The 12,908-nt window shown below is 38.9% G+C and overlaps 1 protein-coding gene across 1 annotated transcript in view; it reads left to right on the forward strand.

The window, feature by feature from the left end:
* The window catches only part of DNAH11 (dynein axonemal heavy chain 11), a 162,381-nt gene that overhangs the window by 42,846 nt on the left and 106,627 nt on the right, over window positions 1–12,908 (forward strand). Inside the window, 9 exon segments of the mRNA XM_075041966.1 lie at window positions 203–359; window positions 478–629; window positions 1,410–1,526; window positions 4,871–5,009; window positions 7,993–8,085; window positions 8,216–8,410; window positions 9,836–9,913; window positions 10,578–10,674; window positions 11,273–11,400. Of these exon segments, the coding sequence (XP_074898067.1) occupies window positions 203–359; window positions 478–629; window positions 1,410–1,526; window positions 4,871–5,009; window positions 7,993–8,085; window positions 8,216–8,410; window positions 9,836–9,913; window positions 10,578–10,674; window positions 11,273–11,400 (1,156 nt within the window).

A 12,908-nucleotide genomic window follows, 5' to 3' on the forward strand; every position in this document is an offset into this window, starting at 1 on the left:
CATTTTCCAAGTAGTGCCACATCATGACTTTACATGAACACAAAAGACGTACATTTGTAGTTTAGGACATTAAATTACAATGAGAAAGTGGACTCAGAATAAATCACCCATGAAACAAGGTGTGGGGAAAAAAAACCCAAACAACCAAACCTCCCAACGCTGTAGATGTTCCTTGCAATGCTATCACTTTCCTTATGTTAAGGTGTTACATTACTCTAATCCAGTCTCTCCACCTAACAAGGAGCAGTGTTTCTGCAGGACCAGCCAGCGCAGGTAAAACAGAGACCACCAAAGATCTAGGCTGTGCCCTTGCTATGATGGTGTATTTCTTCAGCTGTTCTGAGCAGATGGATTACAAGGTGAGATGTTCTGCTAAGCAGTTACAGAAATTGTTGTTTAGTTTCTTTTTCATATGAAGTACATTGGAAATTGTTGCTTTCAAGAAAAAGATGTTAAATCTTCCATTTTTTATTTTAGTCTATAGGGATTATCTATAAAGATTTGGTCCAGACAGGACCTTGGGGATGCTTTGATGAATTCAATAGCATCTTGGTAGAAGTTCTGTCAGTGGTGGCAGTACAAATAAAGACTATTCATATTGCAATTAGGAACAAGAAAAACAACTCAGTGTTTTAGCAGTGCTTCTTTATTGTCGTTTGCCATCTATAAATACTGAACCAGTAAAACCTTTTTCCAGAGTTCCTCCGAAACCCTTTGTGAATGTGGTGAGGGAGTAGATGGTAACATTAAATCACCCATGTAATATAATATACTACCTTAAAATAACTTTCTCTTCAAAATGTAGCAACAAATGTGAGTGAACTCCTGGCTGTACAGGAATCCAATTAAAGCTCTGCTGTTGAAGCTCTGGTCCTGTTCAAGTCACGCCATGTGAAATCATTGCATCGTATGGGTGAGAAGTTTGGTGGGGTTCAACCTTGCAAGAACTCTCAGGATTTCCAGTGTTTCCTGGTGTTTTTGAGGCCAGCCTTGTGTTTCCAGTGTACCATGTTCTCCCTTCTCTGCTTGCTTTACTTGATGCTGCCTCCTGGCCTTCTCAAACCCACCACATCCCTATCAATGTCTTTTATTCTACATGCTTTAAATATTAATTCCTCCTATAGACATGCTTCAGCCATATGCACTCTTTGTTACTCTAACAGTCCATTCTTCTCCTTCCAACTACAGTGCTGGCCAGAGGAGCCAGAGATTACTGAAAGCTGGTGCCTACCAGGGAAAAGTCTGTTTGCTCAGCTCTAATAAACTTTCCTAGACATTTGCTTTTGGCCGTTGTGCAAGACTGGATCCAAGCCCAGATGCACCTTTGTCACCTGACCCATGATGGCTGGCTTTGTATGATGCAGTTGTTGACATCTAATCCAACTGTAAAAATTTTCGTGTTATAACAGATTTTTATTCCTTGGTGAAAACATTACCCTGAAGTCATCAGTTGGAACACTTATTACCATAAACCCAGGATATGCAGGTTGGACAGAACTACCTGAAAACTTCAAAGCTCTGTTCAGGCAAGTATGCTATAGTGTATTTTTATGGTATACAAGTGTATCAAGTTTACATTTAGAGTATATATGTTGCCTAATGTTACTAGCCTTGATCTGCAATGAAATGCCATTTGTTTGCTTCAGAATTTATGTGGGGGGAAAAAAATCAGTATTCAAGCTGTGCATATCTGTACACCACAATGACAAAGGAAATTAAATGTATATCTTGCCTTTTAAAAATCTACATATAATTTTAAAGGTACCTGTGAACACACTGATTGTACCTAAATTTGTGCAAGAACGTTCGTTGTTTTGTGGTAAATGGGAATCCTCACAGCTGGCTTTACCTAGTAAAACAGCCATTTGAATAAGTGTCTAACTATCACATTCTTCCATGGGTGTCGGCATGCATGCGTTCATAGATGTTTCATAACTACCAGCTGAAGATGAAGCTGCATGCTCTTACCTAGTAAGATATTGAATATGTGATTGTTGAGAAGCTCTGAAGTGTAGCTCACAGAAAAAAGTTTGTATGCTTTTGGACACTGTAGGACAGCCCAGTAACTTTTTCTTGAAGCACATATTTATACTTTATATCTTAACACTAACGTTCAAGGAAGAAAGTTTTGAATTTAAAAGATCTGACTGTATTTTGCATGCTGCGCTCGGTGAGTTGTATCGAAATGGTGTTTCTGAGAGGGAATTAATTCCACAAGCAGTTGCTCCAGCACGATGGGCAGTAAAATGATGCCAATTTATCCCGACAAAGTGTTGGAGCTGCGCTTTGAACTATGTGGTAATGGTCTTTGACTTAAATGGTACAGGACTTGCTTAAGAAAGAGTTGGCACTTGAAATCCTTGTTCTTGCATTAACACTTTTCAGTGATTTAATCAAGACTTGAGAAAAAAAAGTTATTCTGTGATTTCATTTCTCAACATATTGAAGTTCAATGGGGCAAGTTGCAAGGCATTGACAGGCTGTCTGGGAGGCACAAGTATAGATGGTGCTATCTGGGATCTGCTTCTCTTACCAGTAAATCCCTTTGATTTTTAAAACATAGAAACTTAGGGCAGAACTGGGCATCGCTGTTGCTTCTGTGAGCAAGTTGAAACACAGGTACTACTTTCTTCTGTATTAAAAGGTACATCAAGATTTTGGCGTATTTCATTATTTCTGCTCTAGCCATGGGATTCCTGACACCATACTCCTTCATGCTTTCACTGCAGAAAGATACAAAATCTGCTGAAGTTGGAAAGCTGTTTGCTCGGGCACATCTCATCCTCTTGCCAACTAAACATCCTGCTTCAGATGGCAGGACTGGGCGGCACTGCAATTAGCTTTCTTGTTCTTTGAGCCTAAATTACAATCATTTGTAACAAGCAGTAAGTAACATCTGTTTACAAGGAGGAGGTCAGGATTTGAATTCATGTGCCTCTGCAAAGACTGTTGCTGAATAAGACCCTATAGTTGGGTCTTAGCAAACATTGGAGGGAGACCATGAGAGATGCATCCTACTTCCCCACAAGTGTTTTTTAAATATTTCACAACTTAGCTGTTGCTTTACCAAGCCTTCTCATTAATTGCCATCTAAAGACTCTTCAAGGCAAAGCAGGATTGGTGCGCACTGAGGGACCAATGCTGGGCGGCCGCTCAATTCAGAACCTTGCACAAGGGAGGGGACAGGGCGACGGGGACCCCATCCACCCTGTCTGTGCGGTGCGGCTGCCACCGTTTCTGCATTCGGACAGAGTCAGCTGCCTTGGCGGCCATGTCTTCTGCAGTCAGCTAGATGTGGTATTTGACAAGAGAGCAGGAGGGATCCCTCCCTGTTGTTACCGGGTTTTTCACCTCTCAGTGGACTACCAGAGGATGGAAAATGCATGTGATTTGTCTCTGTTGTTCATTTATTGTTTTTCTTCCTTCTTTTCTTTTTCATTTGGGAAGAAAAGAGTAAGGGATATGAAATAATATTAATTAAAAATATCCCTACTGAAAGATAAAGTCAAATTATTGCTTTATTTGATGTGCTTTCTATTATGGGTTTTCTTTGGTTTTGTTTTTTGGTTTGTTGGGGTTTTTTAATTTTCAAAATGTACTTGCTACATACAGCTTGAAGTGTTACCTTTACTTGGTTGTCACATAAAATGAAAAGCCTTTGGAATTAAAGTATGAACTGCTGCATTTGGGACTCGGGAATTCAGCCCTGTAGCTGATGTCTGTAATAGCTCTTATCCATTGTATAATGCACAGAAAAGGTGGGAGGTAAGTGGTAAAGCATTAACTCCATGTATTTGCCACCTAATGAAATCTCACAAGGGAGAGAAGATATATTGAATACTACTAGTCTGATATTTCTTGTGCAAGCAGTTATTCTATTTGCAAGAAGGGTATTGGTTATGGTAGGTAGAAGAGCATATAATTTTTTATAATTGATAGCAATGCATATAGCAGCCCTTGCATGGGCTTATGAAGAAATGCTTCTTAAGAAACAGTTTACTTAAAAATTGTTTAACAGAGGGGTGCTTACTCTTTTTCTACACTACATGTTATTGATTTCTGTCAGAAATATACTGCTGGACTAAACCACTGGTCTTAATTTTGTCGTATTTAAATATGAATGGTGAACAAAAGAAATCTTTGTATTTGTCAGTAGTAAGAAAAGTGCTCTGAGGGACAAATTTGCCTCTTTGTAGCTGACCCGAACACAAAATTCAAGATCTCTTCTCTGCTACTATGTAACTTAAGCAGTGATTTTTAATGAGGAAATTGTTTAGCCTTTGCATTATTGCTTTGTATTACTTTAAGTGGAGATTTCTCATTTATATCATTAAAATGGCCGTGGTTTTGTTCTAAATTTTGGACTAAAGGTTACATTTAAAAAAGAAACAAACAGTGAAACCTCCAAAGGCAACCATGACTTCATATAAAAGCATTAAAGCCCTCAAAAAATGGAAGTCCTTTTAAAAATGATGGCATTTTTAGCAATGGCAGGGTGTTGCACTTGACCTCCAGACCCTGTAGAGCTGCTGGCAGTGTCCTCCAGTCGTTGGTGGCAAGTGATGCCGCTGCAGACTGTGCCTGCTCTAAATTTTGGTAGTACCTGTCTCGCAAGCCCTGCGTTTCTCAGCTGCCTCCTTTGTGTACAGCAATGTTACTGCATGCTAACAATCAACAGTGCCTAATTAGCTCCTTTTACTTTGAAGTAAGGTCCTTTTTAGCTTGGACTGACACTCTTAATTGTGACTCTCTTGAGCTCTGTTTTTAAAAATGTTTGCACACATCAGTCATTCGATTTGAGTGACTTATTCTTACCATGTTTAAATACTAATTTGTGTACTTGGATTATGGGGTTTGTTTTTTTCCTTAGACCCTGTGCCATAGTTGTCCCTGACTTTGAACTGATCTCAAAAATTACATTGGTTGCTGAAGGGTTTATTTATGCATATCTGTTAGCCAGGAAGTTTATTACCTTGTATACTCTCTGCAGAGAGCTGCTTTCTAAACAGGTGAGGGTCTCTTTGGGCTTTTGGGTTTGATACATATTGATTAACACATACTCCATACCAGTGTGGCTGGACATTGTATAATAATAGGGTTTTTTATGTATATAGTCTTATCTTTTATTTTGAAGGCACTTTAAATCACGCGTCCATCCTTATTAAATTGTCAGATATGAATTTAGAAGAAAGTGCCCTTTCCTCTGATCTTGGGACATTTGTAATGCGTTCATTTTGCATTAAATATTTGTATATCACTGCTTCATACCTGGGATGACTGAACTACATTGCGCTGCCATGCAATACCTATATTAGAAATGTAACTCTCTTTTGGAGAAAAGAAAAACCTTATAGCAGAGTAGGAATTATTCTGAAAAACAAATAACATTCTGCTTGAATGAATGCTTCTTTAAACTTTCCCCAGTAAACACAGTGGAGGACTGTTTGAAAAATGGAAATAAAGCATTGCTAAATAATTTAATTATTATACTAGAAAGAATTCATATTCAGAATAATTATCTTAAAAATCTACAACTTGTAAAACTGGAAGGTTTATCATTTCTTCCCTGTATGTATGCTGTTTACTCATTTCCAACTGTGTAATTTTTCACAAGACATTCTTAATATTCAGTTTTGTTAGTAGAATAAGAACTTGGAGAACCCTTCAACCTTAAGCCATAAACTTTAGCAAGCAGGGCCATTGTGAAAGCAAAAGCAACTTTATTTTCATGCCTGCATAATTTCAGAATTATCTCTAAATATCCCAAAGTTTTCCTGACACATTCTTGCAACGTTTCTAGAGATAATGAATTTGAATGTTGAATATCTTAAGACAGCAATATTGCCTGCTTTACTAGAACAGGGATTCCTCAACTCTAGCGAGTACTTTGTCCTGGAGTCATTTTCTGAATTCAGAAAAATGACTTGTACAATTGTTTCCCATTTTAATATTAATAATAATATTAATAATGCTTAAAGCAAAACCTGGAATGTTCTTGTTTGTTTATTATTTTTATCTTATTTGTTTTACTTTTAATGGAAATGGGAGAAATCAAATCTCTTTGACTAAAATTCTGGGCTGCTGAAGAAAACATACAGCAGTTCAGAGAGCTCTGAAAATATTGGTCCAGTGTTGGGTCTTTTAGGGCTCTCAATATATCTTTGGGGGCACTAGGATCCTAGCCTATGAAAACTGCTTCAGAACAGGGTTGTCAGGGCTTTCATTGCATATGCCATGAGGAAGTGACTTCTGGTCCTGCCATGCCATGGCAAATAGCTTGGATGTCTTAAAGTCCTTGTACACCGGACAATCCACACAGCAGGCTGCTGTAAAGATGCATAGCTTGCTCTTTTACAACCCGTCAGACAGCAAACCAACCAAAAATCTGGGGTAAAAAAACCCCAAACCTTACCTAAATCTAAGCAAAAGCTCATTAAGCCCAGTATTTTCCTAAATTTCCTATTTTCCTAATCAGCTCTAAGTTTAACTTCTTTGCCTAGGTGTACTATTTCTAAAATGTGGAGAATCATTTTCATTGCAGATACTCAGCATCTTTAGTACCTCAGAAAAAAATGGCAATTTTTCTTTCTGATGATGAACTGTTCTGAAGTTGAAAATTGCTTTTTATTTGTTGTTCTTTGTGGTATATTTGGTGCATTTGATTCACAGTTATGGAGTGCCACTGTCATGGAAGGGAATACTGACATCTGTCAACTTTAAAAATTGTATATTGTGAAGTTGTGGGTTTGCTACTGGTTTGTTTTTTTCTTTTTTTCTTTTTTCTTTCTTTTGGCTTGGGTGATAATACCAACTAGGCTGTATTTATATTGGAGTCATAGGTGTGGTTGCAGCAAATGTTCTCAAACTCTACCTGATGGGTAGCCAGTTTGGGTGGTGACAGCAGGATAGTTGCAACCCCAGGCAGATTTTTGAAATTGAGGGAGGTGTAGTGTGCACACACTAAGGAAACTAGATCACCATGAGTGGTGTGGTGCATGCTAACAGAGAGAGGTGGTGGCTGTGTCACTCTTGGCTGCAGCAACACAGAGGTTAGAGAGGAACTGATTAGTCGCGTACCTAGCCAGCCGCTCATGTAATGGCTGGTCCCACTGCTGGTTATACCAAAATTAACCATCTGGGGATCTCTGCATGAGCTGCAAGAACATCTTTAAGTGTAGGTGTAGCCTTAAATTTAGAGAGCTGTAATTTCACGGTAGACCTCTTCGAATTGCAAAATTGGCTGTTGGGCTACTCCCTTCAGTCACGCAAGGTGCTGTTCAAATTCTTTAACTCTCCAAAATGGTTCAAACTCCTTCTCTTTCTGCTTCTATGTTACCTAGGAAGGAGAGGGGAAGAAGTGAGTGTTACAAAGTCCTGGTAAAAGGAGGAAGAGGGATTGAGGAGCCTGTGTGTGATGGAAAAAGTTGTGCTTTCTGCATTGCATATCTGCCTTCCTACTGGCAGGGCTTAGGGGAGGATATAGGCTTTTTTTCTGCCCTTCACTTACCAAATGTTTCTAGGCTTTTCCTCTAGGCTGAGTACCTATCTGTTTCTCTTTTCCTTTAATTTTGGTGTTGGAGCTGGTTGCAAAATATGTTGACAATCTGTCCAATCTTCTCTTCTTGGAAACAGAAAAGTATTACTAGCATCAGGTCAAATAGTAGAAGTTTGACAGCAATTTTTTGCTTGCCTTGTTTCATCATGGAGGTATAGTTGCCATGAATACAATAATATTTGATGATACGAATTTTGCCATTTAAAAATAGGGAACAAAGTGGTGGAATACTAAAAATGAAATAAATATACATGTTCCACCCTTTCTTTTTTTTTTTCTTTACTAGACTTCCAACACTGGCCTAAAGCCACTGCAAGACTACAAGGGAATAAAAAATTGTCACTTTACGCTGTATGTAAATCGCTTGTTTTCTTTGTAAACACTACCACTTTGTTTTATTTCCTGTGCTAACATGACTAGTTAAAATGTTTTCACAGGACCATTATGACTGGGGACTTTGTGCTATCAAGTCAGTTTTGGTAGTTGCTGGCTCACTGAAACGAGGAGATAGGAACAGATCTGACAATCAGGTAAAATCTTCACTTAAAAGCACCTAAGAGTAGGAGCTGTTTCTGGTGCTTTGGCTTTGAATAAAAACAGAATGCTAAAAAAAGAAGAATTTAATCCTCTTGTGATATGTCGTTTACCATCCTTTTCCAGGTGCTTATGTGAGCCTTAAGAGACTTCAATTTGCCAAAAACAGTGACAGATGATATCCCAATTTTCATGGGTCTGATCAGTGACCCGTTTCCAGCTCTGGATGTTCTGAGGAAGAGGAACCTGCAATTTGAACAGATGGTTAAACAATCTACCCTGGAGCTTCACTTGCAGCCTGAAGAGAGCTTTATTCTCAAAGTAAAAGAATTCATTGCTTTTAATTACTCCCCTTAAGAGTTTCAATCAAAATAATTGCAAATGGGTTGTATTAGACATGAAGGTTATTTTTGAGTATGTTACACTATTGATAAGGTGTCCTCAGTGTCTTGGTATTTCAAAGGCATTTTGTCATGGCAGTAATACACCTCAGTATGAAAAATACATCCATAAGGAAATGTGTCTCCTGTTGAAAAAAAGCTGTCTACATTGACAAACATGTTTGTGTACACTACCAAGCATTTGTACTCGGTAGCAAATTAATTGTTGGTGATTATTTATAGGGAGGAAAGAAGAGTAAGGGAGCAAAACCATGTAAATAAGATGGCGTGGATTTTTGCATGTTCTGGTATTTCTGTATAATATAATGCACATTGTGCTATACACAGTAAAAACATGTATGTACATGTACGCGTGCATGTATGTTTATAAGAACTGGTTGTCTATAAGCCAAATTTAAACACTAATTTTAGTTTGAATTACAGCCAGGATGAAAAGGTGAAACTTAGAAACACTGGTTAATATACAGACCAAATAAAAAGTGTGCTTCTTTGGACTAATAAGAAAGTGTATTCCCACCCTCCTTCAAGGAACATCCACATCTGCTCTATGTAATAGCATGCACCTTTCCTTTTTTAGGGTTTATTGGAAACTGAAGTAACCATGGCAGTTAAATGTGACTGATCTCAGGATTTATAAAGGATTTTCTGCTCTAGTCTATCTTGTTCCATTATCCTGACAGAAGGGTGAAAGACAGTAAGCTATGCCTTGGGGTATTACGAAATTTGTAATCAGCCGTCTATAGAATATTTTGATTCCTGCTAACTGGGTGAATCAGAAGGTGAGCACTAAGGAACATGGACTTGTTCCTATTGGACTTCAGAAAATCTGTGTGGGTGCTCTCTTCTAAGACAGAAAACCATAAGCAGCCAAGATATTTTAGTTCTGTGGCTCACAGAACTATTTCTTTGGAAGAAACATATTACTTCAGTGGACTGATTTTGTATTTTACAAAATCATAGCTGCACAACTGTTCTGAGTGTGGAATTCACTCTGCTAAATTGATGGCAAAATTGTAATAACTGTTCTGTATTCCTGGGTTGGCACAATCCTACTGGACTGTATGGCTGTCTAGCAGAATAGGATTTGCTCTCACTTGTTGAGATAACTGCATTCATTAATTTAAGCCAACTCTCTTCCCATTTTCTGGAAGTCAGACAATGTTGCTTGATGCAACATCAGCTCAGCTGAGGCAAATCTGCTGAGAAGATGTAGGTTCATTTTTTTTCTGTTAAAGGGAATAGGAGTGTAAAGGGGGATATAACTCTTGTGAATAATTGTGTCTCTCTAATAAGAAGGACAACAGGAGAGGAAAGGTGCTCACTGCGTATCCCTTCTGTGTGATAGGTTGTTCAGCTGGAGGAGCTACCAGCACTGTGTCACTCTGTGTTTGCTGTTGGAAATGCGGGGACTGGAAAGAGTAAGGTACCTGCATAGCTATGCAGCACGTTTTCTATCTTACATTGTAAAGAAATTGCCATGGTTCTTGAGGAAAACATACTGCATGTTGCCTTTGCCTTAGGCTGCAGTGTAATAACACGCTGTTCAGGCCATCTAGTCAGCCACATGATGTGCAATGACAAAGCTCAAATGTTACAAGCAAATTTTACATTTTACGTGTTGTTTGCATGTCCCAAAGGAAAATTAATCATGGCACCAAGTAATGAGCATTCAATTTGACAGATAGACTAAGTAATACTTTGTTCTGGAAGGAGAAGCAGGATGGTTTAATTAGGCTGCTAGACAGAAATAGTGGAATATATTGCCAAAACACTAGACAAATACTTTTAATAGATAATGCTTGCCCATTTCTGCTACTAAACGTTGGCAGCTGCATGGATTTTCTTCCCCATTTAACATTTTCTATTAGAATCGATTGCAGAGTACAGCTGTTTCAGAATGGGAGTCTCCTATCCTTAGGCTTAATGGAAATTTAGGACTAAACCAGCACAGAGTCATGAGTAAATCAAGGTGAACAGTTGACTGAGTGCAGGGATTTGCAGTCAGAGATCCAGTTCAGGAAGAAAGTCAAAGATTCCTATTGTATCAAAATTGTGTCACTAACATGCAGCCTGTTCCTCCTCCTCAGGTGCTGAAAGTTCTGCATCACACATATGTGAACATGAAACAAAAGCCTGTTTGGAATGCCTTTAAGTCAAAAGTTCTGACAGCTGATGAATTGCTTGGTTTTATACACCATGCAATGCACGAGTGAAAAGATGGCAAGTAGCACACGTGTCCTTACTAGGACCTGAACCTGGACGCATTGCTTTCCATCAGAAATGGACAATGCCAGAATTCAGAGAAGGTGTTAGAGACCCACTTCTTGGGTTTTTCTGTATGTTGATGCAATGACATATGGGTGCAGAGCACTAGTGGTTGTGGGAAGACTGGAGGCAGGGCAGGATGCTAGTAGACAGAAAAGTACTAGTCTGAATGATGCTGATTCAGCTGCCTTAAAGGGTGAGTTATATTCTTCCCAGACCCATGAAACCTCCCATATCTCACCCATATCCTTAAGACTAATGACATACTCTCCTGTAATCAAACCAGAAATAGGTCATTATTACATAAAATGCAGTCATTTTGCTGTATCAGGCGTTCACTGAATTTTTTTTTTTTTACTTTGAATAGCCACCTAATAAGCAAGCAAAGGAAAAAAACATGGTTTTGATGCTACAAAGCTTCTTGTTTTAGTGATGCATTAAGTCTTCTGAAGTTTTAATTGCAGTGTTGTTATTTAAGCACTAAAGTGATGGGATTCTATTGAAATATAATTTGCAGGCCTCCTGACATTTCTTCTGAGAGAGCAATGTAGTATTACCCATGAGAGGCCAAAATGGTTAGTTTTACATGGGGATATAGATCCTATGTGGATTGAGTCCCTCAATACTGTTATGGATGATAACAAGGTGAGCAACTGAGAAGCAAGTACAGTGGATTTCCCTCTACCTGTTTTCACATTTCCCTCTTCCTTTATTTTTCTGGAGATAGTTTTGCAGTGTATGTTCCTTTTTTGTTCCATTCTTATAATTTCTTCGGTTTTCACTATTGCTAAGTAATAGCATCTGATTAACATGTTATGTCTTGCCTATTTTGTACAACACAGACTTAAAGTAGCCTACATATACTATAAGGCTGATTGTGCCTCCTAGTGTATGAGTTGATGTAATTCAGGATGTCAGCATAAGATTATTGAAATTGGTATTTGGAAAGCCTCTCAGTAAAGTAGATTTAAGATTCCATGAGTGAAGTCCTTGCGTCACTGCAGTAAGGAAGGCTAGTGTTAGGAAATCTAAATAAGTCAGTTTAAGAACTAGTAGTAGTATCTAGACTTCTTTATTCCCTTCTTATTAATTATGCAGCTAAACCAATTACAGCTGTCTGAAATGCTGTAATGTAAAGAAATCCAAATCTAAAACCTAAATGTAACCTTAGAAAGGTGATTGTAGTTTAGCCCATTCTCTTAAGCTTTCCTGTTGTCATGGTTTGACCCCAGCCAGCAACTAAGCACCATGCAGCTACTCACTTACACACACACCCCCCTCCACCCCCGTGGGATAAGGGAGAGAATCAGGGGGACAAAAAAAAGTAAAATTTGTGGGTTGAGATAATGACAGTTTAATAGGGCAGAAAAGGAAGGGAAAATAATAACAACAGAATATACAAAACAAGTGATGCACAACGCAATTGCTCACTACCTGCTGACTGATGCCCAGCCAGTCGCTGTGCCGTGGTGTGCCCCAGCCAACTCCAACCAGTTTATATACTGGGCATGATGTCATATGGTATGGAATACTCCTTTGGCTCATTTTGGGTCAGCTGTCCTTGCTGTGTCCCCTCCCAGTTTTTTGTCCACCCCCAGCCTCCACTGGCAAGGCAGTATGAAAAGCTGAAAGTCCTTGATTTAGTATAAACACTGCTTAGCAACAACTAAAACATCAGTGTGTTATCAACATTATTCACATCTTAACTCCAAAACACAGCACTATACCAGCTACTAAGATGAAAATTAACTTTATTCCAGCTGAAACTAGCACACTTGTCTTAAGAATTGAAACCTATTTAGTGGCATGGTCTCTGGTTACTCAGCAAGGTGTCCATCTGGGGCTAGCCACAGAGCCTAACTTTAGCTAATGAACAGAAAGTGGCTTTTCCAGGGGACATTTCAGAGCACCTACATTTAGGCTCCTGTTCCGAATCTTTTCTGTTTATTTCCATTGACATTGAGAGAGACTTTGCCTCCCCTGCTTTTAGCAGCTTTCAGGACAATTCACACTGGTGAAGGTGGCTGTTGTGGTTTAACCCCAGCCAGCAACTAAGCACCACGCAGACGTTCACTCACTCCCCACCCAGTGGGATGAGGGAGAAAATCAGGAAAAGAAGTAAAACTCATGGGTTGAGATAAGAACGGTTTAAT

This window comes from Buteo buteo, chromosome 2 (assembly GCF_964188355.1).
Source record: "Buteo buteo chromosome 2, bButBut1.hap1.1, whole genome shotgun sequence".
Classification (NCBI taxonomy): domain Eukaryota; kingdom Metazoa; phylum Chordata; class Aves; order Accipitriformes; family Accipitridae; genus Buteo; species Buteo buteo.